At 41.9% G+C, this 24,464-nt stretch overlaps 1 protein-coding gene across 3 annotated transcripts in view; it reads right to left on the bottom strand.

Annotated features, from left to right (window-relative positions):
- Positions 1 to 24,464, bottom strand: part of KIZ (kizuna centrosomal protein) — a 1,514,946-nt gene that overhangs the window by 1,037,039 nt on the left and 453,443 nt on the right. For all 3 annotated transcript variants that reach the window (XM_044057131.1, XM_044057139.1, XM_044057146.1), the window contains one exon: positions 5,961 to 6,273. In XM_044057131.1, coding sequence (XP_043913066.1) covers positions 5,961 to 6,273 — 313 coding nt within the window. The remainder of the gene's footprint in view (positions 1 to 5,960; positions 6,274 to 24,464) is intronic.

Below are 24,464 nucleotides of genomic sequence, written 5' to 3'. Positions count from 1 at the left end.
GATCATCTGCACATGGTAAGCCAAATATTTTTATGTCAGTAATGATGAGCAGTTCAAAGAAATATTTATTTTATTCATGTGTGTGATGTGAGTGTCAGGACTGTTGTGTGTATTTATGTACTGTCTGTAATAGTGACACCATAGTTAGTTTGTTAGTATATACTGGATCCTATGCCAACCCATTCCAGTGAGCCCTCAGATATTGGACAGGTGGAAGGTGAGATAATCAAGGTAGTGGGGTTACTGCAGCTTCAGTGCCATTGACTCTGGCCACAGCCAAAGTGTGGGTGAGGTGCCACACAGGAGTCTTGTTAGGGGTGCTCGAAGGTGCCTGCTGTCCATCCTCCACCTGATCCAGGTGCGTCTTCCCATGCCACTCAATGTATGTTTAGGGCCATCATGAAGGCATAGGCACATTCCAGTAGGTCCTCCAAAGAAATGCTTAGGATTGTAGATGTGGCACTGGCTAACATGCGTGACTGCCTCCATGGTGTTGATGATTCAATGGATCAGATGAATGACACTTTGGCATGGGTGGCGTCTGTGATGTAACATCTGCTGGGAGGGGGATGGCATCCATGTGGGCTTAGGTCAGCCACATCATCTGATTTTAGCTGACATGGCCATGCCTGATCATGCTCCTGTAGTGGCAGTACTTCCACTGCTCATTCAGTGGTTGAGGTGTCCACACCTGGACACGATAGGCCATGGGGTTATGATCCTGGGTGTCCTTGTGGGGAGAGCTCGTCCAGCAAACATCAGTCACATTCAAGTAGCAGCATGACATCTGACCCTGGATGTGGGCAGTACAACTCATGGCAGAGCCAATTCTCATGGCTGGGTACAACGACAATGAGCTGCCACCGCTACCATGCATGGTTCACACCGGTCTGACATACCAAGACATACAGCTAGCACAGAGCTTGGCTGTGTTCTTGTAGACACTCACACACCAATTTCACCTGGATGGCCCATACAGACACACATACAACAGTTACATGCTTCATCCATGAGGCTTTAAAGCTCATTCTGTCTCAGTGGCCATTTGTTAATGTATCCAAATGTCTGCCTGTTTCTCTTTCTTACTCACATGACTCACTTACCTTTTGTGTCAGCCTAGCCCCAACCCCCCACAACACCTTGTGCAAGTGATGATAACTGTGCCATATTCTTGTTTTCTATCTTTTGGATTCAGGGATACATAAGCTTTATGGCTGATGCTCAGAGTGCATAGCTGACATAGTGCTTAGTATATTTGTGTTTGTGATGTTTTCTAATTGTACTGCTTTCTTACCAGTTTTTGTTATCTGTACATGCCTCCCCCACTCTTACAGCAACAAAGGTGGACCAAGCCATAAATAAAAGTGACAATGGCTGAACAGCAGGGAGACTTTTTACATATTTTGGTCTTACAAAGTTATACAGTTGATAGAATCAAAACAGTTTTTGCATCAGTATTTTAAAGAATGTTCTGAGGATTATGAAGTCTGAAACTGAAATGTGTCTCATTAATTCCTATCTTCTCTTTTTAATGATTTGCCAGTACAAAAGTATGAGTTCAAAGTGAGGACATTCAGTGACCATCCTTTTCAGAGGTATGAATGTGTGAATCTTTGATTGCTTGAGGCCTATTACTTGATACAGGACACATTTATTCACACAAGTCTCTGCTGTCACATGTTGAAGTCAATGCTGCACAAATCAGCCCACCATTTACTTATTACATTACCAAGTAACAACATGAAAGGATATGCCATTCATTTATATATTACACAATTTTGCTTTAATACTCCAGGTTCAACACTTTCTTTGTAAATCCAGCAGTCAATACAGTTTTACTTCAGGGCTGAGTCTGTCTGATGCTAGGAATAAATAGCCATTACATGGGTAAGTAGGTTGTGAGTGTTGCCTGGCATCAATGTTAGTGTATGTATGTGTGTAGGATGAAGGTTTTAGCCCCTTAAGTGGCAGTTTAGTGTTCTATGCATTGCCTCTTAGCCAGTGCGAGGGCATATTGACCAAGCCTATGTCTGTCTACACCTGCAGCATCTGCTGTTTCCCCCTCTGAATCCTCATCTGCATGTGCCTGTGATGACCTTGTCATTGGTGGTAGGATGTGTATTCCTTCCCCTTATTGATCCTGCTGAAGCTGTTTTCTAAGGATGATGTTTTGAAGGATGGCACAGACAGTGAAGATTTCAGTACATGTATGTGGACTGTACTGCAGGACTTCCCCAGATGTATCTATGCACCGGAACCACTACTTCAGCAGTCCAAACACATGCTCTATGACATTTCTGGTTTGAGTGTGTGCCTCATTATGACATTCTTCAGTGGGTCTGTGTGCATTTCTGATGGGTGTCATCAGCCACGGTTCAAATGCATAACCTGTATCCCCCAGTATATCATCATCCCTAGTGAACATCTGATACAGCTGGGAGGTGTGCCAGATATGTGAGTCACGGTAACTGCCTAGGTTGCCAGCAGACACATTCAGGATGATTCCCTTAGCATTACACATGACTTGGCAGTTAATGGGGTGGAAGACCTTTCTATTTATGTAGACCCTTCCCTGTTCCCAAGTAGTGCCTTGATTTCTATATGTGTACAATCTATGATACCCAGTACTTCAGGGTAGTGTGCTACAGGGTAAAATTCCTACATATTTGTGGCCATGTCCTCAGGAGTACGGGGAAAATATATGTGGTCACTGGCATGTTGGAGCATAGCATTCAAGAACTGACGAAGGATCCTGGATGCTGATGCCTGTGACACCCCCAGCATGTCCCCTGTTGGTCTCTGAAAAGTTTGTGTAGCTAAAATTCTAAGTGCTACACATACCTTTGTCTCCACTGGTATTGGATCCCCTCAGTTTGCCCTGGTTCTGAGCTGATGAGGACAGAGGATGCAGAATTCCTGTAGTGTGTCTCTATTACCCCTGTAGCACTCTACAATTTCCACCTCATGCAGATTGTGATAAAGTTAAACAGGGTCTGAAAACTCTTCTTCTTCTTGGCCGTGGTCTATTAGTGGCAGCAACAGCATAGACTTCAGCCTGTTTTATATACACATAAATTAAAGCAACAGCAGCCACTAACTTTCCTTCATTGTGGACTCCTTTCCATGGCTGTATTCCAATAGGTTTTGGAATTTGTAGGCAAAACCAGCATTGAGTCTACACGGTCGCTTTATTGCTTGTTGAATAGCTCCTCCAGCTTGGAGTGGTTGATTACCATACAGTTCAGCTGCTTATGCTGCAATTACCATGCCAGAGTGTTTACCTTGTTTGTGCGGCTCTACACACTGTGTACAGCCACTTACTGATTACAAAACAGTGCACTACCATGTAGGGTTTATTGAATCTGCCCCAGTGTCTATCTCCCTGTCAAAAGGAAAAAAAATAGTCAGCTTCTGTGTACCCCTCTGATGTTAGACTGGGATGAAAGTGAATGAATAAATGGCCTCAGTAATATATTTCACGTTACTTTTGTCACACATCATACAGCTAGCTTCTTCACTCCACCCCTTAAAGACAGCTACCATTTGTATTTGCATCTAACAAGCAAAATATCATGACATATATTAACTTCATTATCACAGATGTATGAGTATTTATAAATGCCAACTTACCCCTACCTCCCGAAGTTAGACACCATATACACTTCTGATATGTGATTGTGAGAAAAGAGAAAAAAATATCACAGTCATTTATTCCAGCTGTTTCTTCTACTGCTCCTACACAAGCAATAGTGATGTTGTATGCATAACTGTGGAGTGTAATTCTGGTAAAAGTTAGAGAGATAATGACCACACTACTGTGCATACCTCTGAGGGTTAATTGTGAGGAAAATTCTAGAAATAATGACCACACTTTCCCCAATCCTAAACAACTTACAGTGACCTTCTGTATTTACCTCAAAGGTCTGATAGTAAGGTGAATTTAAGAAATAATAATCTCACTGTTCCCAGCCCCCACCACCCACAAACACAAGCTATAGCAACCTTCTGTGCACACCTCTGGGCAGGGAGGCGAGTTCAGGGCAGAAGCCTCAAAAAGCTTGTGTCAAACTCCACTTTTAAAACCTGACTTGTGTACATTGTCTGGATCTAGATGTTCTATGATGCATTTTATATCTTACATTTAAAAGATAATGACTTGTGTATGGATCACTGTGATTATGCTCTGAATTTGGGGCAAAAAGCATTTTGACATTTAAAAAAGTTCTTAACAAGCTTTTATTAGGTGCGTCTTACTACTGTTAACCTCTAATCACACTCTACAACATTAGCAGCAATCAGTGGTCACCACAAAATAGCAACAGGAAGCTGTTTAGCCTAATTTAGACTTTTTTCTAAAGTTTGACTGAACTGTTCAGCAATCTACAAAAAGTGTTTAGCAGCTTCCCACCACTCTTCTGTGGTGGTTGCTCTATCTGTGGCAACAGTAAGTGCATTACAGTACTACTACATTTTTTTCTCTAATTTTTGAATGTATATCTACTGAATCACATATAATACAGGTGCAGCATTAGCTTCATTTGTATGTTTTTTTATGAAATTTCTGAGCAGTCATTCTAAATGTAACACATATTTCTACTACATACTTCTCCTTTCATGGATATGCATCTGTTATGGTAGTAGACAGCGACAAAACTGTCCTTTAGACCATCAAGTGCCCCTTTTGCCTTCCACCCGCACAGCTTTCAATAGCTTCCAACACCCCAGAAGTGAACACGTCCTCCTGACTGACTACAGCTTCAATACTTACTGCTTATCAAGTAGTTGTTTCAAAAACAGCTGAAGAATAGTCCCCAGGTATCTCTTGTGTCCTTAAAAGGACATTCAAGAGAAAAGATAAAACAGCAGTTCAAGAAACAAATTCAGTTGTAACACTGCACTTTTAGCAAGCTTCACTTTTAGTCTTGCCTAAAAACTCCTACTCTCTCCTTATTTCTTGAGTTTCCCCCATTTCATTCTCCTTGTCCACTTTGATTTATAACCTTCTGCTAGTATGTAATACTTGCTCTATGGAGGGAATCAATTTATCCCACTTAACTCTTGCCTTTTTCCCTACCCAAATAAATTAATTTAAATCATTATTAATCACTGTCCACAACTTTTCCTCTGGTTGACAAAAATATGTCTGACTTGTGTATATAAAACTTAAGAAACTAAATACATTTTCATTGCTTAAATCTTACTATCCATATCCATAACACACAGCTTCCAGTTTATCAATTTTTGTATTATTGTTTGTTAATCTCTTCCCACATTTCCTTGTTTAAAATAACAGATTCCCTTTTAATCCAAACACCCAAGTACTTCATCTTATCAAGTCCCCATAAATATGTCTGTTGCTGAACCAATTCATGTGTGGGTACCTAGTTAACCACTATAGTCTTTGTTCTATCTTCATTAATTTTATAAAGTGTCTCAAAATATTCCACAACACTGATATGCCCTTTTCTGGATCTATCAAGTATAAAATAATACCTACAATTAAAGTCAACTTTTCTTGATTACCACGCCAGTTATAACCTTGAATTTGTGAATCCCTTATTTTCTTTGCCAATGGTTCTAAATATAAAGCAAATAACAAAGAAGAAAGAGGACACCACTGAATAGTTCTTCTTTTCATACACAGCTCATCAGAGGGGGACCTTCCCACCTTAATTATTGTCTCTGACCATTCATATGTACTCCTAACTAATTCTATTGTTCTATCAGGGAATGTAAATGTTTCCATTGCCCTACTCATAAAATCCCAGCTGACTCTACTGAATGCTTTCTCTGCGTCAAAATCCACCAACAAAAGAGGTACTGTCTTCTGCTTCTCCCTGATTAGTCATACTTACCAAATCATGTTAATAATGAAAGAAATGTCTCTACAAAATTGACCAACTGTCCCTTTCTATTACATGTCACACGGAGAATATAACAAGAAAATATACAATACTCACTCTTCCATGGAGGAATCAGATGCAACATCAGAAGGAACTGCATTAACATACAGTGTAGATTTAACAGTGGAATTACTCTCTGCTTTGGAAAGACTTCTTACTTCTTGAATAGTGCACGCTGGCTTCAAAAGATTAAAAGGATCACTTTTTCCACTTATTTTTTTCTGTGGTATTGTACTGCTCTGTTGCTCTTCCAGTTCATTTTCACTTACTGACACTGTTGGTTCACTGTCCATATCAAATGACTGATTCTTCAAATCTTCCAGATTTTGCATTAATTGACCATTATTTTGGACACATGTCTGATCAGCAACTGAAAATAAGAGAAACAAATGTTATTTATTGAAGGGAACCTGGCACTTACTCACTAAGTCAGCACTAAAAAATTAAAGGCACTACACCCTCACAAACTCCCCTTGAATACCTTGTTCCCCATTGGCCCTTTTTTCAATTATAAAGGAATTCCCAATACTATTCTAGCATGTCCAAAGGTCAGTTGTCAATCTCCTCTCCTGTCCAGCTGGTGAATCTGGGAATCTTGAGGCAATGTTACAACTGCCTCATGTACACAGACAACCCTCTCCTCCTCCCAACAAATTCCAACACATGTGAGAGATGCAACCATATAGCCAAACTGGAGGCTAAGCTCTCTCAACTCAGTACTGGCGTAACCAGTCAGGAGGAGAAGGCAACCACACTCACTACAATTCCAGTCTCACACAGACCTACCACGACAGCAAACCAAACACATAAACACACAAAAACATACTTGGAGGCTTTAAATAAAAATCTGCCTAAGCAGCAGAGACCTCCAAAGCAGACATCCAAGCAACCGCTACCCCAAAACAAAACACGTGCAACACATAGCTCACAAAGCCAGTGTGCCGAACAGTCACAGCCCTTAAGGCTAAACAACACACCTGATACACTTGTAATAGGTGACTCTATCGTCAGGCACACTGACGTCCCGCTCACCAGGCTGAACAAGGAGAAGGTCACGGTGAGCTGCCTGTCGGGCGCTAGGATCCGCCACATAACACAAGCACTCAGGTCATTCCAAGGCAAGTACAAATATGACTCAGTCATTGTCCATGCTGGTGAGAATGACCTGAGACGTACCTCCCCGGACTACATGAAAAGAAACATAGAGGAGCTCTCTGAGCATGTAGCCCAGGCCAGTATGACACTGACCTTGAGTAGCATCTTACCCTCACCAAGAATGATGCCACAATATGAAGACAAGATGATCAATTTCAACAATTGGCTTAAGTACTGGTGTCATTCAAAGGGGATCCAATGCCTGTCAGCCTGGGATGACATGCTTGACAAGCCACGATGCTTCGCTAGGGACGGCTTACACTTGTCACCCCTGGGCTTTCAGATATTGGCAAAAGCTCTTGCTACCCCCATAGTGCCTTTTTTAGGCAAGGCTCAAAAGACAAACCCACCTCCATAGGAATCGCAAGGGATAAGAAACTAAGAGTAATGCTACTCAACGCCAGAAGTCTAAACCTCAAGATGCACGCACTCGAAACTCTCCTTAGCATGGAGAACATCGATATCTGTGCAGTAACAGAAACTTGGTTCAAGGCTCCCGAGAGCAGCCCAGCAATACCAGGTTATACCTCATACCATGCTTTTCGGCCCCAAAACTTGGACCGAACCACAAAAGGAGGGGGAGTATCAATATTCGTCAAAGATACCCACACCTCCAGGTTGGTGGCACAGCACGAAGCTTCAGAGACTATCCATGTGCAACTAACAGTGGGTAAAACTGCCTTCCAGTTTATAGCATGCTACAGACCACCCTCCCAAACCCAGGAACCCCACTCGGCCTTCCTGAGAACACTGGAAAATATGAAGGTCTCTCCAAACACCATTATACTGGGCGACTTCACCTACCCAAACATAGACTGGGAGCATTACTCTAGCTCCAACACCCTAGCCCAAAGGTTCCTAGAATTTATAAACTGAAATGCTATGGAACAACTTGTTACCACTCCCACAAGAGGGGAAAACATACTGGACCTGATCATCACCAAGATGGGGACTCTATGCTCCAGACCAGAAGTGTATCCCTCACTGGTAAGATCAGACCATAAACTAATCTCACTGGATATTCACATCCTGACCCCAACCCCTGCCCAGAAAACCACAGTGAAAACTTCTCTAAAGCAAATTTCACACTCCTCAAAACCGAGGTGGAATCCTTCAAAGCCCCCGGGCCTGTGGAAAATACGGCCCAGACCGCAGAATCCTTTATAAACGCATTCTATGAACACCTTCAGGAATGCATGGATCATGCAATCCAAAATAAAACCAAGACCCAACCCTCCAAAGGCAGACGTCCTGTCTGGTGGACCCCAGCCATAAACAAACTATACAATAGAAGGAGGAAGCTACTACATGATAGAGCAAAATCCCAAAAAGGAAGGCATCTCTGATCAGTATTAGCAAAAAACTACGGGCACTCATAAAATCGTCTAAGGCCAGCTTCGAGAGAAAAATTGCACAGGACACTAAGGATAATCACAAGGCTTTCTTTAGTTATGTTAGGAACCTGGGTGGGAATTCCCAGATATGCTCAGAATTAGTCCAAAATGGCAAAAAATACACCAAACCCACAGACATTGCCAACATCCTAGCTGACAGGTTCAGCGCAAACTCCCCCCTCTCCCCACCAAAAGGGCAAATATCTATCCCAGCAGAGTGCTGCCCCCCTGACATCTCAGATGCTCAGGTAAGAGCCGCCCTCTCCAAAGCAAAAAACACAGCATCAATGGGACCAGACGGTGTCGCAGGCTGCGTCCTACATGAACTCCAAGAAGAGGTAAACCCAAACATAAAACTACTGTTCAATCTCAGCCTTACTACAGGATATGTACCCAAAGAGTGGCGTACAGCAACAGTGGTCCCTCTCCACAAAGGTGGTGCCTCAACGGATCCTGGAAACTATTGCCCCATAAGCCTGACTAGCTTGGTCTGTAAAGCTATGGAAAGGATCATCATGGACCTCATAAATAAAGATATTGGGGACCTACAGACACTGGATCCTACCCAGTTCAGCTTTGTTAAGGGCAGATCCTGCCTCTTAAACCTAGTCGATTTCTTTGAAACAATCACCAAGGCCATTGACGAGGGGAAGGTGGTCCACACAGCCTACCTGGACCTCGCAAAAGCCTTCGATACAATACCCCACTCGGGCATTATAGATAAGCTCACCAGCTTAAATATAAACCCCTATGTCACTAGATGGGTTGCAAACTGGCTCAAGGACAGAACCCACATGGTTAGAATTGCTGGAGCCATGTCAGACTCCAAACCAGTTACAAGTGGCGTCCCATAAGGCTCAGTCCTGGGACCTCTCTTGTTCGGTATATATTTCTCAGAGGTACAGGCCAACACAGAAAGACTGTGGCTGACCAAGTTCGCAGATGACTGCAAACTAGGCGCCATAATCGACTCTCCAGCAGATACAAGCATCCTCCAAAAGGGCCTCATAGAAACAGACAACTGGTGCCAGAGCCATGGCCTCAAGTTAAATGCCAAAAAGTGTATAGTCATCCCCTTTGGCAAAAACAAAGTGCCCACAAATTACCACATAGGTGGTAATCCATTAAGTACAGAAGAAGTAATTAGGGACCTGGGGACCCAAGTTGATAGCAATCTCTCATTTGACAACCACGTGGTCAAAGTGGTTAGAAAAATATTTTATATAGCCCACCTAATCATGAAGGGATTCACATCTAGATCAGGGGAGGTCATCGTGCCTCTTTACTCATCCCTCATCAGGCCCATAACTGAGTACAATGCCCCTTTTGGGATGTAGCTTACCAGACACCTGCAGCAACTGGAAAGACCTCAAAAGTACCTCACCAAGAGGATCAAAGGGCTCAAACAGATGCCATATGCTGCCCGGTTAAAGAAACTCCAGCTCTACTCAGTGGCATACCGCCTGCTCAGAGGCGATCTGTGCCTGACATATAAAGCCATGTCCAACCCGGAATTAATGGACATGCTGCACCTCAGAAAATCCAAATCCCATCGAGCTACGCGCTCGAGAGACTTGAACCTCAGCACTGAAATAAATAGGACATGCTGGAGGGACAGATTCATAACCCAGAGTCTCCCTTCCCCCTGGAATAAAATCCCAGTCCAGGTTAGGTAGAGTCCCTCATTGACTTTCTTCAACAGGAATCTTGTTGAGTGGATGGGAGATCGTAGGTTTACCCCAGGTATCACTTCTGTGTCACTGTTAGACAGAGGCACAGTATACTAACCTCGAAAAAGGGCATAGCAAAATTAATTTAAAATGGGTGGCGAAAGCCAAACATACTCTGGCTAGGCTTATAAATGCCCTAGGGCAGATAGCCTAGTATGAACCTATGACTGTAAAAGGAGGTGTAACTATTCCTCTTGATCTTAAAGAATATTTTTACATTTCTTGAATGAAAAGCTTAAGCCTGAGATACAAATAAACAGTCACAATTTTAATATTTGTCTGCACCACATCAGCACACAATGTATAGGTATTTGCAAGACTGGCAAAGGTTCAGCAGGGATTTTAATAACAAAAAAATTATGTTGACTTCCTCCCGTTTTGAAACCTAGATGAAAATATCCCACGACTGGGGAAGCATGATGGTCTGATGGAGAGGAAAATAATGCAGAAACAGTAAATGTGTGAATATGTCAGGCAAAAAAGACTAGACAGCAGAAAAGCATCTGTAAAGTAGTTTGGAACACAATTTCCCAGCTCCATTTTGCTTATACATCTGCTTCACAATATAAGGGAATTAACACTTTTTTTGCTTCTTTTTTTGTTATTTTGGCTTGTACACCTGTACAATCAGTATAATGGTTTGGTGCTGATGGGTGCACTTAACAGTAATTGACTGCTTTGCTTCTCCTCCAGTCACTGCTGGTGCTTCTCTAATCTATAAATGTCAGAGGTATAAAATAACATCCCCAGGAAGTTAGAGCACTGGCCTAGTAAAGCAGGAGTCCCGAGTTCAAAACTCGTCAAGGCCTCCATTTGTCTTTAGTCTGGCGATTGGTGAAAAGGATTAAAGCTGTGAGCTGTTAATGAGCTATTCCCTGTGGTGCATATGATTCTCTCAGCCTTCATTTACCTACTGTGTGACCTAGTACAAGTCACCTAATCAAACATAGCTTTGGAGCAATTGGGAATTTGGGCTAAATCAAACAGTGCTTTGGGGCAATTGGAAATTTGGGCTACTCTCATTAATGGTCACCTTGACTGTATGCCTAGTGACTACCTATGAACTGCACAAATGCAAACATCAGTGAGATCTGTCACTTCCACATCAATAGCACAAGATTCTAGTGTGCAAGAATAAACGGTGTTGAGATTACACTGCACCTAAAAATAAAGAAACCAATCCACTGTCGTCTACCCAACAGCACATACATTCATACACAATATAAGTGTTCAGCCTTCCACTATCAAGTCCAGGAAAGTAGCAAGTATCTGTTCTACAAGTGGCAATTCTTTTAGATAAGAACTCTCCCTTTTGTTTGAACATTAAAGGCATTCTATCAGAAAATAACGTTTCATTATTCACTCCGTTTTTTTCTACCAGCAGCACACAATATAATTAAAAACAATTATACTGTTATGTTTGCATGCATGTTTAAACCAGTGTCAAATGCCAAGCTCCACAGTTCTAGATACTGGTAAGCATGTAAGCTGCTTGAACATTTCCAGAAAGAAAAAAAATGTCTAATGTAAAGGGGAAATGAGAATACTATATAATGTAAACTAAACAAACACGAGCATAAATCCCACATGTGCACAATATTTTCTCCTCATCTCAAAACCAAATCCTACTGTTCAGTCTTACACTACCTAGAGCTATTTTGGAAGTTTCTGGTAGCCCTGGCTACACCAACAATACATACATACAAACACTCACTCTAAAATAAAGACTCTCCATAAGCCAGAAATGCACATTACTGTTAATAAGCAAATTAAAATCAAAATAACTTCAAAACCTCTGATTTCACCATTTGTGCTTCTCAGCAGTGTACATGTACTCAGTGTAGTGTTTCTGTCTGAACATCTGTTTATGTATTAGAAATTTTATGACATGAATTGTTTTTTCACACTCCCTAAAAGGATTCTGATGAGTACCCAAACTGAACCATGCTTAACATAAAAAAAAACAGCATCACAGTTCAAATTACAACATCACAAACTTCTTGTGCAGAAGTTATCACCCTATCTTCTTCACCTACATAATCAGAATTATATGAAGGTACATCTTTTCTCAACTAAACAATTACCTTCACTCTTTCAGATCCGACTGAACAAAGTGCTAGAATACATTAAATTTGGATTTCATGGTTCAGTGTCCTTCAGCTAGTGTCCACAATCTGTGCTTTTTGACATATTATGAATCCACATTTTTGACATGGCATCCTAGGGCCTTGTACATTAAATTAGATATTGTCACTTTGCAAATCTGTTGCAAGTGATCATTTCTCAGCCACCAGGCAGAATCATCCCCAGCCAATGGCTCAAAGGGAAAGCTCCTGTCTGAGACAAGGGTAACCCAGTTTAATACAGAGAAGGATATGACCACTGCTGTTCTCCATTTGTTTGGTACTAAGCCTGTGTGGAGGCCAAGGCTGAATAACATTGTTAGGGGTGCAGATAAATCATGTTTAAGATGCATTCTGGGATATTGTTAGGGCCAGTTGATGCAGTATTTCTTGCCTTTGACAGTGCTTTCAGAACTTGGTCCTGCATGTAAGCTGGGGGGATCTGTTACTGGAATTTCCTGTGAGATAATAAGGCAGGGTGAAATCGGAGCTGAATTTATCTACTAGTATGTTTTCTATGTCTTCATCTTTGGTGTAGGTAGTGTCATTCACAATCCACTTAGCACATTGAGGTTGCAAACATAGTTAAAGAAGGCTTTATGGCTGCACTTTGCTTGGGTGGCTATTTTTGCCTCAAACTTGACTTTGGTGATTTTAAATAAACTCCTAAATTGCTTATTTATTTTAATGATGGTGAATCTTGCCTGCTGTGACTTACTCTTTTGATAATATGGCTATAAGTATCTTCCTTTTGTTGTAAAGTTTTTGATTTTGCAATTCCATCAGGGAGGTTTGTTTATGGGATTAGCCTTATGCTTGTTTGTACAAGGTACAGCTGCCTCTATGCAGTTGTTGATATGATGGTACAAGTTAGTGGTGTATGATTCCACATACTCAGTTGAGTTTACTGGGTTTGGGGGGATTTGAAACTTGCCAAGGTATTATACAGAAGTAGAAAGTTTACCTTGGAAACATTTCTAAAGATTCTAGGATCTGCTGGGATCTCAGATTTCAATTTTATTATACGGAAACAGTTTTATGGTCTGATCTGACAAGTGAAGATGATACCCAAGCAGTGGAGCACAACTCTCCCATATTAGTAATGATAAAGTCAAGGATTCTGTTTGCCCTAGTGGGTACTTTCAGTAGTTGTTTCACTGCATTTGTAATAACACTCTAGCAATCTCTGTGCTTGTGCACTAGTGGTGGTGTAGGTTTCCCAGTCTACAGTAGGACAGTTGAAGTCACCCAGGAAAATGATATTAGGTTTAATGTTGGGTGACAGTTTTTGTAAGTCGGGGTTATGCCTATCTTATGTCAGAGAGAGAGAGAGTACTATAACTGACTATAATGTGGTGGGGGACTTTACTGAAGGTAAGCTGAACATAAAGAAATGCTAATGCATCATATTGTTTAACTAGCCTAGATGCAGGACTCTTCCAGATAGACACTAAGACACCTCTACCTTTTTTCCCTCCTGCACAGTAGGCGGCCTAAATGTATGAAAAGCATTAAAGCCCTGCACGGCTGAGTATTATCTGCCAGTTTAATCCATGTCTCAGTCACTACACAGACATCTACAACCTCCAAGGTAAAGAGGGCTTGTAAAGAATGGAATTTTTGTTTAGACTCCAAGTATTGATCAGTAACACCTTTGTATCATCCTTTGCTTGTACAATTATGTGGGTAGGTATTATCCACAATGCCTAATAAAAGTATTGTGGAGGTGGAGAATGTCTTGGCCAATATTCAAAATCCTTGAGAGAATAGAAGCAAACCAGCCCTGGTGAAGTGGTATGGTCTACTGATCGTGTCCTTCCATTCCAACATATATATTGTAGCCCCTTAGAATGACACCAAAATCCAAGGCAACTTTTGAAGTCAATTAGTTTTTGTTCATACTGCAACATCATCCTTGAGGAAAGTAGAATGTCTCTCAATGGTAGACTAACACCTGTCTGGTACACATTATCTGAGAGCTCCATCACATTTCTTCATATAGTCCAGGTACGTCTCAAATCATTAATTCCCACACATACCATGACACAGTTATATTGGAACTTGCTGTTTGAGGACTTGAGTGCCTGCCTGATCCGATGGATCCTGGCACCAGATGAGCAAATGACTGCCACTCTTTCCTTGCTCAGCCTGGTAAGAAGTATATCTGTATGATTTACAACGAGTCTTCTATGACTATGACATTGGTTAGAGTATATTTCTGCCTTATGGGCTTAGCATTAAAGACTTTGGAACTTCTGGTGCTGTGTGTGGTGGCAGGCTCTGCAGTCTGAGAATGTTGCTGAGGTTGTTTAATGCCTGTGTTATGTTTTTGGGGTCTTTGTGGTTTAGGCATATGAATCTCAGCATATAAAGGTTTATGTTTTATACAACTGTTGCGGTTAGCTGTGCTGTGTATTGTTGAAGATTCTGATCTCTTGGTTGCCTGCATGTGAGATTTTGGCATCCAAAGACATTATATAAATACATTTCTCAAACACTGCATTATGCTGTTTGTCAAATGCTCTCCAATGATCACTTATTACTCAATCATTACACTGTCTCAAGATACTCATCTCAACCAGGCTGACTACATACATTGTAGGGAAATGCGGGGGTGTCTATAGCTCATGGGGGAAGATAACTGGCTTGATTCTAAGATGCAGAGGTGATAGATGGTTATACAGTGGGGTTTGCTAATTTAGGTAGACTATTACAAATTAGTTTTCTTGTGCTAGGTAGGGTTTGTCCAGCTGGGCTTGAGGCCCATTTTCAGTGGAGACCCAAGGAGAAAAGCTCCTATTATTATTGCAGCCATAAAATTAGAGAACTGTGGACTGTTTGATTTAGCAAGGCTTTTTATAGAGAAGAGGATCTTGGGCAAGCAACTGACTATAGAGCAAGTTCAATGGTGGCGGTGCACTTTCCTTTTTGATAAAAAATGCTGTTTGGAATGTCTATAGGATGCCAAAAATCAACACAGCTCTTTTCTCACTGTTCAGAGTCTTGAATCAAAGACCTGGACAAGTGCAGCTCAGCACAAATTATAGGTGTAGAGCTGAAGAAATGCTGAAAAATTCGAAATGTGGAGTTCTGTAACTAGATCTGGCAGCAAAGCACAGTTCTGTCACTTCATTGAATGCAGACTATGTCTTAGGTCATGGGTGGGGTAGAATTACAACCAAATGTAAAACAATGGCAGGGAAAGTAAAGTATAGTTATGTAAAATCTTACCATAACAGTAGATGTCCTTCTCTGCACTGTTGCAATATTCTTTACAATAGAGGACAGCCTGACATTTGGCCAGTATACCAAAGCCTTTTGGTTATAAAGGGTACACTGTACATTACAAGAATGCTCCCAGTGGATGATGTATGGCATAAAGGTGATGTCCAGATGTACCATCTTCAGAGCTGAAAAAACCCCAGAAGGAACGACAGTCCAAGGATAAAAACAGGTAAACACATCCAGAAGGAAAGAGGACCAGGGGGAGAAGGGAAGGATCAAATACTGCAACGGTAAACAGAAGGACATCTACTGTTTTGGTAAGATTTTACACAATTGTACTATGTCCTTCCATATCACTGCTGCAGTATTCTTTACAGTAGGGAGAATGCAAACGCTCATAAAGAAGACTGGGAGGAGGAAAGGCCAGCAGGGCCTTCTATGAAGCCATGAAGAATGGCCCTGGCAAAGCCTGCTCTGACTCTAGAAATCACATCCAACTTATAGTGCTTAGCAAAGGTATGCACAGAAGTCCAGGCTGCTGCCTCAAGAATAGAATTCGCATACAAACCCTTGAAAAATGTACCAGAAGAAGCCACATCCATAGTAGAATGAGCCTTAACAGATGAAGGAAGGCTCTTCTCATGAAAAGAATAGCAAAAATAAAAGTTTCTTTAGATATCCAGGAAGAAATGGTTTAGTTGGAAACATCCAAACCTAAAGACCTAAGATGAAAAGAAACAAAAAGCTGTTAAGATTTACAAAAAGCTTTAGTCTTATCTAAATGATATCTGAGTTGTTTATGCAAATCCATGGTGTGCAAAACCTTCTCACTAGCAGATTGTGGAGAAGGGAAAAAAGTGGGTAAATGAACACACTAAGAGACAACTCATAAAATGTCTTGGTCATACAAGAAGGATTAGTACAAAGGGACACCCTGTTCTTATGGAAAACTAAAAAAAGGAGGAACAGCCATAAGTGCTTGCAGTTCAGACTTCCATCTGGTAGAAGTAAGGGCCAAAAGATCAATGCTGTAAGGAAGCTGAAGCAGCAGGCTCAAAAGGAGACTGAGTCAATTTTTCTAAAACAAAATTAAGGTCGCAGGAAGGACAGGCAGACTTCCTGGCAGGCCTAATGTGAATGACACCTTTAAGAAACTGTTAGACCTGAAATCTAGAGGCTAATGGGGGAGTCAAAAGCAGACAAGTAGAGATAGCGGATTGGTGGGCCTTAATAGAAGAATATACCAATCCAGCATTGAGCAATTCACACAAATATGAGAGAACCAAAGCATCCACAGTAAGTGGGATCCAGGTTACGAGAAAGACACCAAACAGAAAATCTCTTCCATTTGGATAAGTAAGATTTCCTAGTACTGGGTTTCCTGACCTACTGCAGGATCCAAAGCACATCCTCTGAAAAAAGGTGTCTGTAGAGGATCAAAACCCTGTCACTCACAATGTCAGCTGAAGTGTGCACAGCTGGGGATGAATGAGATCCCTTTTCTTGTGTGAGTAGGTCAACCCTGGGAGGTAACTTGTGATGACTGCCTTTGGTAAGATGCAGAAGAAGAGGGAACCAATGCTGTCTGGGCCAAAAGGAAGTCACCAGCAAGATTTTGGGAGCATCATGTTTTATCTTGAACAGGACTTTCGGAATGAGAAGAAGGGGAGGGAAGGCATAAAGAAATATCCCCTTCCAGGCCAGACGGCATGCAATTCTGGCACAAAATAGAGGAAGGTGTCTGTTCAGAGAGGAGGCAAACAGATCTACTTGAGGAGTACCCTACTGGTGGACAATGTCCAGAAACACATCCCTGTGAAGCATCCACTTGTGGGATAGTGTTATGGGCCTGCTCAGAGAATCTGCCACTATGTTCTGATCTGAGGGAATATAAATTGCCTGAAGGGTCATCTGATACTGGATAGCCAGTTCCTAAACCTGAAAAGCTAACCTGCATAAGAGATGAGACTTTGCCCCCCCCCTTTATTTGTTGACACACCACATCACTGTGGTACTGTCTGTGAGAATCTTGAGAGGCCCTGGAAGGAAAAAAAAGCATGAAAAGCCTGAGGAGACAGCAGAAGATCTCTCATCTCTTTGACATTGATGTGGTCTTTCTTTTTTTGAAGCTACCAAAGCCTGTACCTTCAGAATCAGAAGATAGGAGAAGGTCCCATCCCACAACCAAGGCATCTGTGAAATGTCCCTGAGAGGGGACTGGAGGTTGGAAAGGAAGCCCTGGATTGAGAGGCACATGATGAATCCACTACTGAAGTTCCAGCTTGAAGCATGGAAGTAGAGGAACTAGAAAATCTAAAGGATGAGAATGTTGAAGTCAAACTCACTTTAAAAAAACACTGAAGCTTTCTCCTGTAGAGCTTGGTTAGAGGAAGCATAGGAATAATGGAAGCCAAGTAACTCAGAGCCCTCAAAAATGCTCTGGCTGTGACTGAAGCCAGAGGAGGAAGAAGGGATTGAAAGAAAGCAATGAGATTTAAGGCCTTGGGAGGAGGCAGAGATGTCAGCACTGAACAGTCTGGATCGTGCAATCCAGAAAAACATGATCCTGAGAAGTCAGGAATAAGTTCTGGAAGTTTACAGTAATCCCCAGGCTTTGCAAGAGAGAAATGGTAAAGTGTAGAGCTGAAGATCTCTGGAGAGGACGCCTGAGTAAGCAAGTCATCCAGGGAAGGCAAGAACTGACTCCCCCCCCCCTTAGCTTGCAGAAAGCAATCACAGGAGTGAGGCATTTGGTAACTACCCTTAGGGCAGTAGTGAGGCCAAAGGGCAAAGCAGAGAACTCAAAATGCCAGGAAGCAACAGACAAATGTAAAAGCTTCCTGAAAAAGGGAATGAATAGGAATGGGCAGATAAGCATCCTTGAGATCCAGGGAAACTAGAAAAGCCTGAGGAAGTAGCAGAGGAAACAACGTTTGAAGGGATAGCATCTGAAAGGAAGATACCTTCAAAACGGTGTTTAGCTGAGAAAGACCCAGAATGGGTCTCCAGGTGCTTTCTTTCCTGGGGACAAAGAACATTCTGGAGTAAATTCCCTTCCCCCTCTGAGGAGATGGAACTTCTTGAATTCTTCCTTAAGCCAACAGGCCATGAAGCACCTCTGGATAATAGGGAAAGTTGCTCCGGAGGAGGCTGAGAAATGCCCAAACAAGAGGGAAGAGAGTTACAAACCATGTAATAACCCTGGCACATTATGGATAGAATACGAGAGTCCTGGGTGATTTTTACCCAACTAGGAGGGGGCACGGAGAAATGTGACTGAGAAGAACAGGATAGTCTGGCAGTATATGGTTTGTCAAGAAAATGAGGCTTATGAGTAGAAGGAGTTTGGGTAGTCTTAGCAGGAGGGAGTCCTTTTACCACCATTTTTACTTTAGGAGGGAGAGTAAGACTGCCTATGGACAAATACAGGCTTAATAGGATAATTCCTCTGAAACTTGGGCACAAGGAAAACAAAAATATGTTTCAACTCCTGTAAGGTCTTGTCCTTTTCTTGCAGGGACTTCAACTCTGCAGCAGCAGCACCAAACAAATGTTTATTATCCAGGGGAGCATCCGTCAATTTAACCTTGATATCATCAGGCAAAGGCTGAATTCTAAGCCAGGAATACCTTCTCAAAACACATCCAAAGGCAGCTGCCCTAGATGAAGCATCAGCTGCATTTAATGGAATGGTGAGCTACTTGGGAGGATGTCCCAAGAAAACCAAGAGCAGAGGTCTTCCCCTCAGAATCAGGGAGATCAGAAATAGCCTGACAGACTTGAGAGAGAAGAGCCAAAAAGTACCTAGTCATGTGTGTCTGACAGTTAACAGCTCTAAAGGCTAGGGTAGCAAAAGTATACACCTTCTTACCCAGTCTCTCCACAGTTCTGCTATCCTTATCAGATGGCAGTAATTTAGTGGAAGGCAACAATTTGGAAGGCTTATCAGAAGCCACTGACACCACAGAAGGTCAGCAGAGGGACATATATAGAAATTTGCAGTCCTCAGGCACTTTACAAAAACTATCAGGTTTTTTGGGAGTAGGGGATTAAGAATCTGGAGCATGAGAAGCAGTAGAAAAAGCATCCAGTAAGGAAGCAAGAAGGGAGACTCCATTTACAAAAGCTCATAGCACCTCTTCTGAACATCAGACACTTGCACACAGTTCCATTTGGAAAATTCCATCATTTTCGAAACAGTATCACCAAATGAAATCCCCTCAAAAGGAGAGTTAGGACTGACAGACTCTTCTTTCTCAGAACCATAGTCAAGCGGTGAAGGAATCTGGAAGGAATAAGTCAGGGAGTCTTCATCAGAATTGGCAGCGTCTTCCTCAGAAGAATCCTGCTCCCTAGGCCTCTTAAGAGGGTTACAAAACCTAGGGGGGAGCAGGATCAGAAACATCCTGTGGAGGCTTGAGAGCCATAAGGTCATTAAACAAGCCTTCAGTAAAGTTCTGCCATTCACTCTGGGGTCTTTGGGAGCAAGCAAAATACATTTAGTTTTCTGCTTCTTTTTCAGTGGGACGTCAGTTTTGAAACATTTTGGAGGCTTTGATCCTTGATGGCACTCAATAATGATAGGACTTCTTCCCTAACCAAAATTTGAGGAATACCCCTAGGCCCTTCATTAATAACTAGCTGCGGTTCCCTCTGTACATCCAAGGTGGACATCTGCAAACTCTCCATGTATGTGTGTGGTGTTGGGTTCATGCCAGTCTCAGAAGTTGTTGCAGCACAGTAATCCAAGAAAGAAACCAGATGCTCCTCCAGGATTTCACCAGCCTCAAGACAGACATCCAGTGGCGGTGGTACAGCCAAAGAATCAAACCTAACTTTCTTGGCCTTTTTCATTATAGATGGATTGCCCTTGGGCTGGAAAGATCCTTCCATGGTATCCTTAGCCAGCAATTTAAGTCACTGGTTCTCAAGAAAAATTGCTAGGGAAGAAAGCTGACTCTTCAATGTCTTAGGGACAAAGGACTGACATATCATGCAAGATGTACAGTCATGTAAAGTGCCTAAAGAGAACAAACACTTGTGATGATCTTTATGGGGAATCTGTCTCCTGCACTGGTGTTTCCCCTTTCTGGATGACATGAAACCCAACAACCAGATTACAACGCAAATGTAAGATAAATAAAATTAATAAAAAAAAAAAAAAAAAAAAAAAAACAATGGGGCACTTATCTGAAAGAGGCAGAACCAGCAAGCGAACGGGCATTCAGACTGATGATCGGAGATGGCATTCCGACTGACAGCAAAGTTGTTCTGAGGATGGTACATCACCTTAATGCCCTACGTCATAAACAGGGAGCATACGTGTGACGTACAGCACATCCTTTACAAACAAAAGGCTTTGGTATACCAGCTGGACATTGTGCTGCCATTGGAAGGGGAAAACTACTGTAAACGGTACTGCAAATGTGACATGGAAGGACATCAAATGTATCAAAAGGAGGAAACAGCAGGGGAAACAATACCTATTTTTCAAAGAGGCTGGGAGAACAGTAACAAATTCATCAAGCACAGGCAGGAAAAGAAGGTGTAACAAACAGAGGGCATTTTTTAATTGTGAATTTCATCAGGCAGTATTTAGCAGATTTAATAAAACTTTGGATATGAGTGGCTATAGGTAACACAGATCCTGCAGTATATCACAATACTTGCACTACTGTTAAGTAGACTAATTTATACATAAAAAGAAGTGTTAGACTTGAGCATAACCTTATCTTTATGAAAAAACAAAAATGGAGGGGATGCAATGAGTGTGCAGCTTAGAAACCCTTTTGGCAGAAGGGTCACTAGCAGGACTGTCTTCTAGGTGGAAATTATTAATGAAGCAGTAGAAGCAGGCTAAAGGGGGGAGAGTCGAATTCTCCAAGACATAATTCATGCCCCAGGGAGGAGTAATGGTTTTGCTTAGGAGGCATGAGGTGAAGGATGCCTTTTAAAAATTTTCTGACCTTGAAATGTGAAAACAAAGGTAGAGCCAAAGAGAGGCAGTAAGAAATGGCTGACAAATATGTTTTTACAGAGGAATATGCCAACCCTAAACTGAGCAACTCATACAAAGAGGACAGAATAACGGGGACACCCACTAGATAAGGGTCCTAATTCCTCTTATGTCACCAAATAAAAAATCGTCCCCATTTACAAACATAAGATTTTCTTGTAGTAGGTTTCCTAATATCTTGTAAAATCTGTAGCATGTCTTCTGAAAATTAATGCCTTACGGTAAAGAGTATTAAAACATGATCATCTAGATGGTTAGATTTAGAATCTGGAGATTTGAATGTATTAGCGAGACCTTTTTCTGTGTGAGCAAGTCCATCATGTAAGTTGACTGCCCTACGCAAGATGAAAGAAATGGAGGAATCAGTGCTGCCTGGGCCAGAAGAGAGTCACCAGCAAGATTTTCAAAAGAATCCTGGCAATCAGAGAAAGAACACAGAAGGCATAAAGGAATCTTCCCTTCTAAGAAAAAGAGATAGCATCCATTTTCAAAGCTTCTGGGCATGGAATTCTTGGACAATACAGGCCGAGATGTCTGTTCTGATTAGAGTAAAGTGCTCTATCTAAGGAGTACCACAAATAATCTGAAGGAAGGCCTCTCTGTTTAGCATCCATTTGTGAGGGTCTGCCTGGAATCTGCCACTGAATTGTCTGCTGAATGAACATAAACTGCCTGAATAAACAGATTGTGTTGTATAGCTATGTCTCAAGTAGTCACTGCCAACCTACAAAGCTGATAAAAGCATGTCCCTCTTTGCTTGTTTATATACCACATGACTGTGGTGCTATCCAAGAATATTTGAAGAATGCTTGGGGACCAGAGGTAATGTAGGGATTGCATAGCTAAAATTACTGCCTTGATTTCCCTGATATTTATGTAATTCTTCTTCTTAGAGGAGCATACACTCTGAACCTTTACATCCATAGAACAAGCTTCCCAGGCTAGGTCCGAAACATCTGTAAAAATGTCTTGGCAAGGGGAAAGGAATAAGAAAGGGCACCCCTGATTTGAGAGATATCTGACTGATGCACCAATGAAGTTCCCTTTTGATAAATGGCAGGAAAGAACTTGGAAAGCTTAGGCGACAACAATTATGCGTCCAGATTGATTTTAGACACCAGGGTAGTTTGACAGCGGGTGAGGTCTGTGGTGGGAGTGACGGATGTGTTTAAGGTGGAGGTGGGATTACATCAAGGATCAGCTCCAAGTCCTTTCTTATTTGCAATGGTGATGGACAGGTTGACAGACGAGATCAGACAGGAGTCCCCATGGACTATGATGTTTGCAGATGACATTGTGAACTTTAGTGAGAGTAGGGAGCAGGTTGAGGAGACCCTGGAGAGGTGGAGATATGCTCTAGAAAGGAGAGGAGAGGAATGAAGGTCAGCAGGACTAAGACAGAATATATGTGTGTGAATGAAAGGGAGGATATAGGAATGGTGAGGATGCAGTGAGTAGAGTTGGTGAAGGTGGATGAGTTTAAATACTTGGGATCAACAGGTCAGAGTACTGGTGAGTGTGGAAGAGAGGTGAAGAAGAGAGTACAGGCAGGATGGAGTGGGTGGAGAAGAGTGTCAGGAGTGATTTTGTGACAGACAAGTACCAATAAAAATGAAAGGGAAGGTCTATAAGAGGGTAGTGAGACCAGCTATGTTATACGGGTTGGAGACAGTGGCATTGACAAAATGGCAGGAGTCAGAGCTGGACGTGGCAGAGTTAAAAATGTTAAGATTTGCACTGGGTGTAACAAGGGTGGACAGGATTAGGAATAAGTATATTAGAGGGTCAGCCCAGGTTGGATGGTTTGGAAACAAAGCCAGAGAGACAAGATTATATTGGTTTGAACATGTGCTGAGGAAAGATGCTCGGTATATTGGCAAAAGAATGCTAAGGATGAAGCTGCCAGGTAAGAGGAAAAGAGGAAGGCCTAAGTTAAAGTTTATGGATGTGGTGAGAGAGGACATGCGGGTGGTTGGTGCGACAGAGAAAGATGAAGAGGACAGGAAGAAATGGAAACAGATGATCCACTATGGCGACCCCTAACAGAAACAGCCGAATGAAAAAGAAGAAGAATTGATTTTAGACACCACCTAAATCTTCTTCATGTGGAGTTTGGCCCAGGGAATCATAAAAATGGTAGAGGCCACAAACTCCATAGCTCTCAGGATGTCTCTTGCTGAAAGCACATCTACAGGAAAGACAGACTGAAAATATTCCTTTAGGAGGGACACTTTTGCCTGGGGAAAGAAAGCTTTCAGTGACAGGGAAATGAGATTGCAACTCAGAAAAACGGATCCTGGAAGAGAATCAGACTGGATTTTTTTATGTTTACTGGAACCCCCAAGAAAAAAAAAATCATTGTACAGTCAAGATTGAGGAGGAACATCTCTCTTGTAGGATCTTGAAGTAGCAAATCGTCCAAATATGGTATCAGCATCAACCCTCTCAACAGTGACCATCACCTAGAGCCTATACACATAAGGGAAGATTTCAATTTGCAGAAAGCAACAACCAGAGCTACGCACTTTTTGAAAACTCTTGTTGCTCTGGATAGTCTAAAGGGCAAATTGCAGAATTGAAAATGAAATGCCAAAACACAGAACCTTAAAAAATCTCCTGTTGTCCATATAGACAACAATATGCAGATATGCGTCTTTTACGCCCATTCTCTCCACAAAGGCTTGGAGCAAAATTATAGGAAGAAAAGACAAAAGAATGAGCATTTTGAATTTTGGGACTCTCAGAAACTAAGTCGTAAGTCTAGAACAGGCCTTCATTCTCCACCTTTTCTAGGAACTATGAAGCATCTTGAATAAAAAGCATAACCCATCTGATCAGCAGGGACCAGTTCTATTCTGCCCTGGAAAAATAACTCCTTCAGAATTGGAAAAGTTAAATGGTGCTGATATGAAGGTACA

This window comes from Protopterus annectens, chromosome 1.part2 (genome assembly GCF_019279795.1).
Source record: "Protopterus annectens isolate FY-2018-M chromosome 1.part2, PAN1.0, whole genome shotgun sequence".
NCBI lineage: Eukaryota > Metazoa > Chordata > Ceratodontiformes > Protopteridae > Protopterus > Protopterus annectens.
This window is presented reverse-complemented; position numbering and strand designations above follow the sequence as displayed.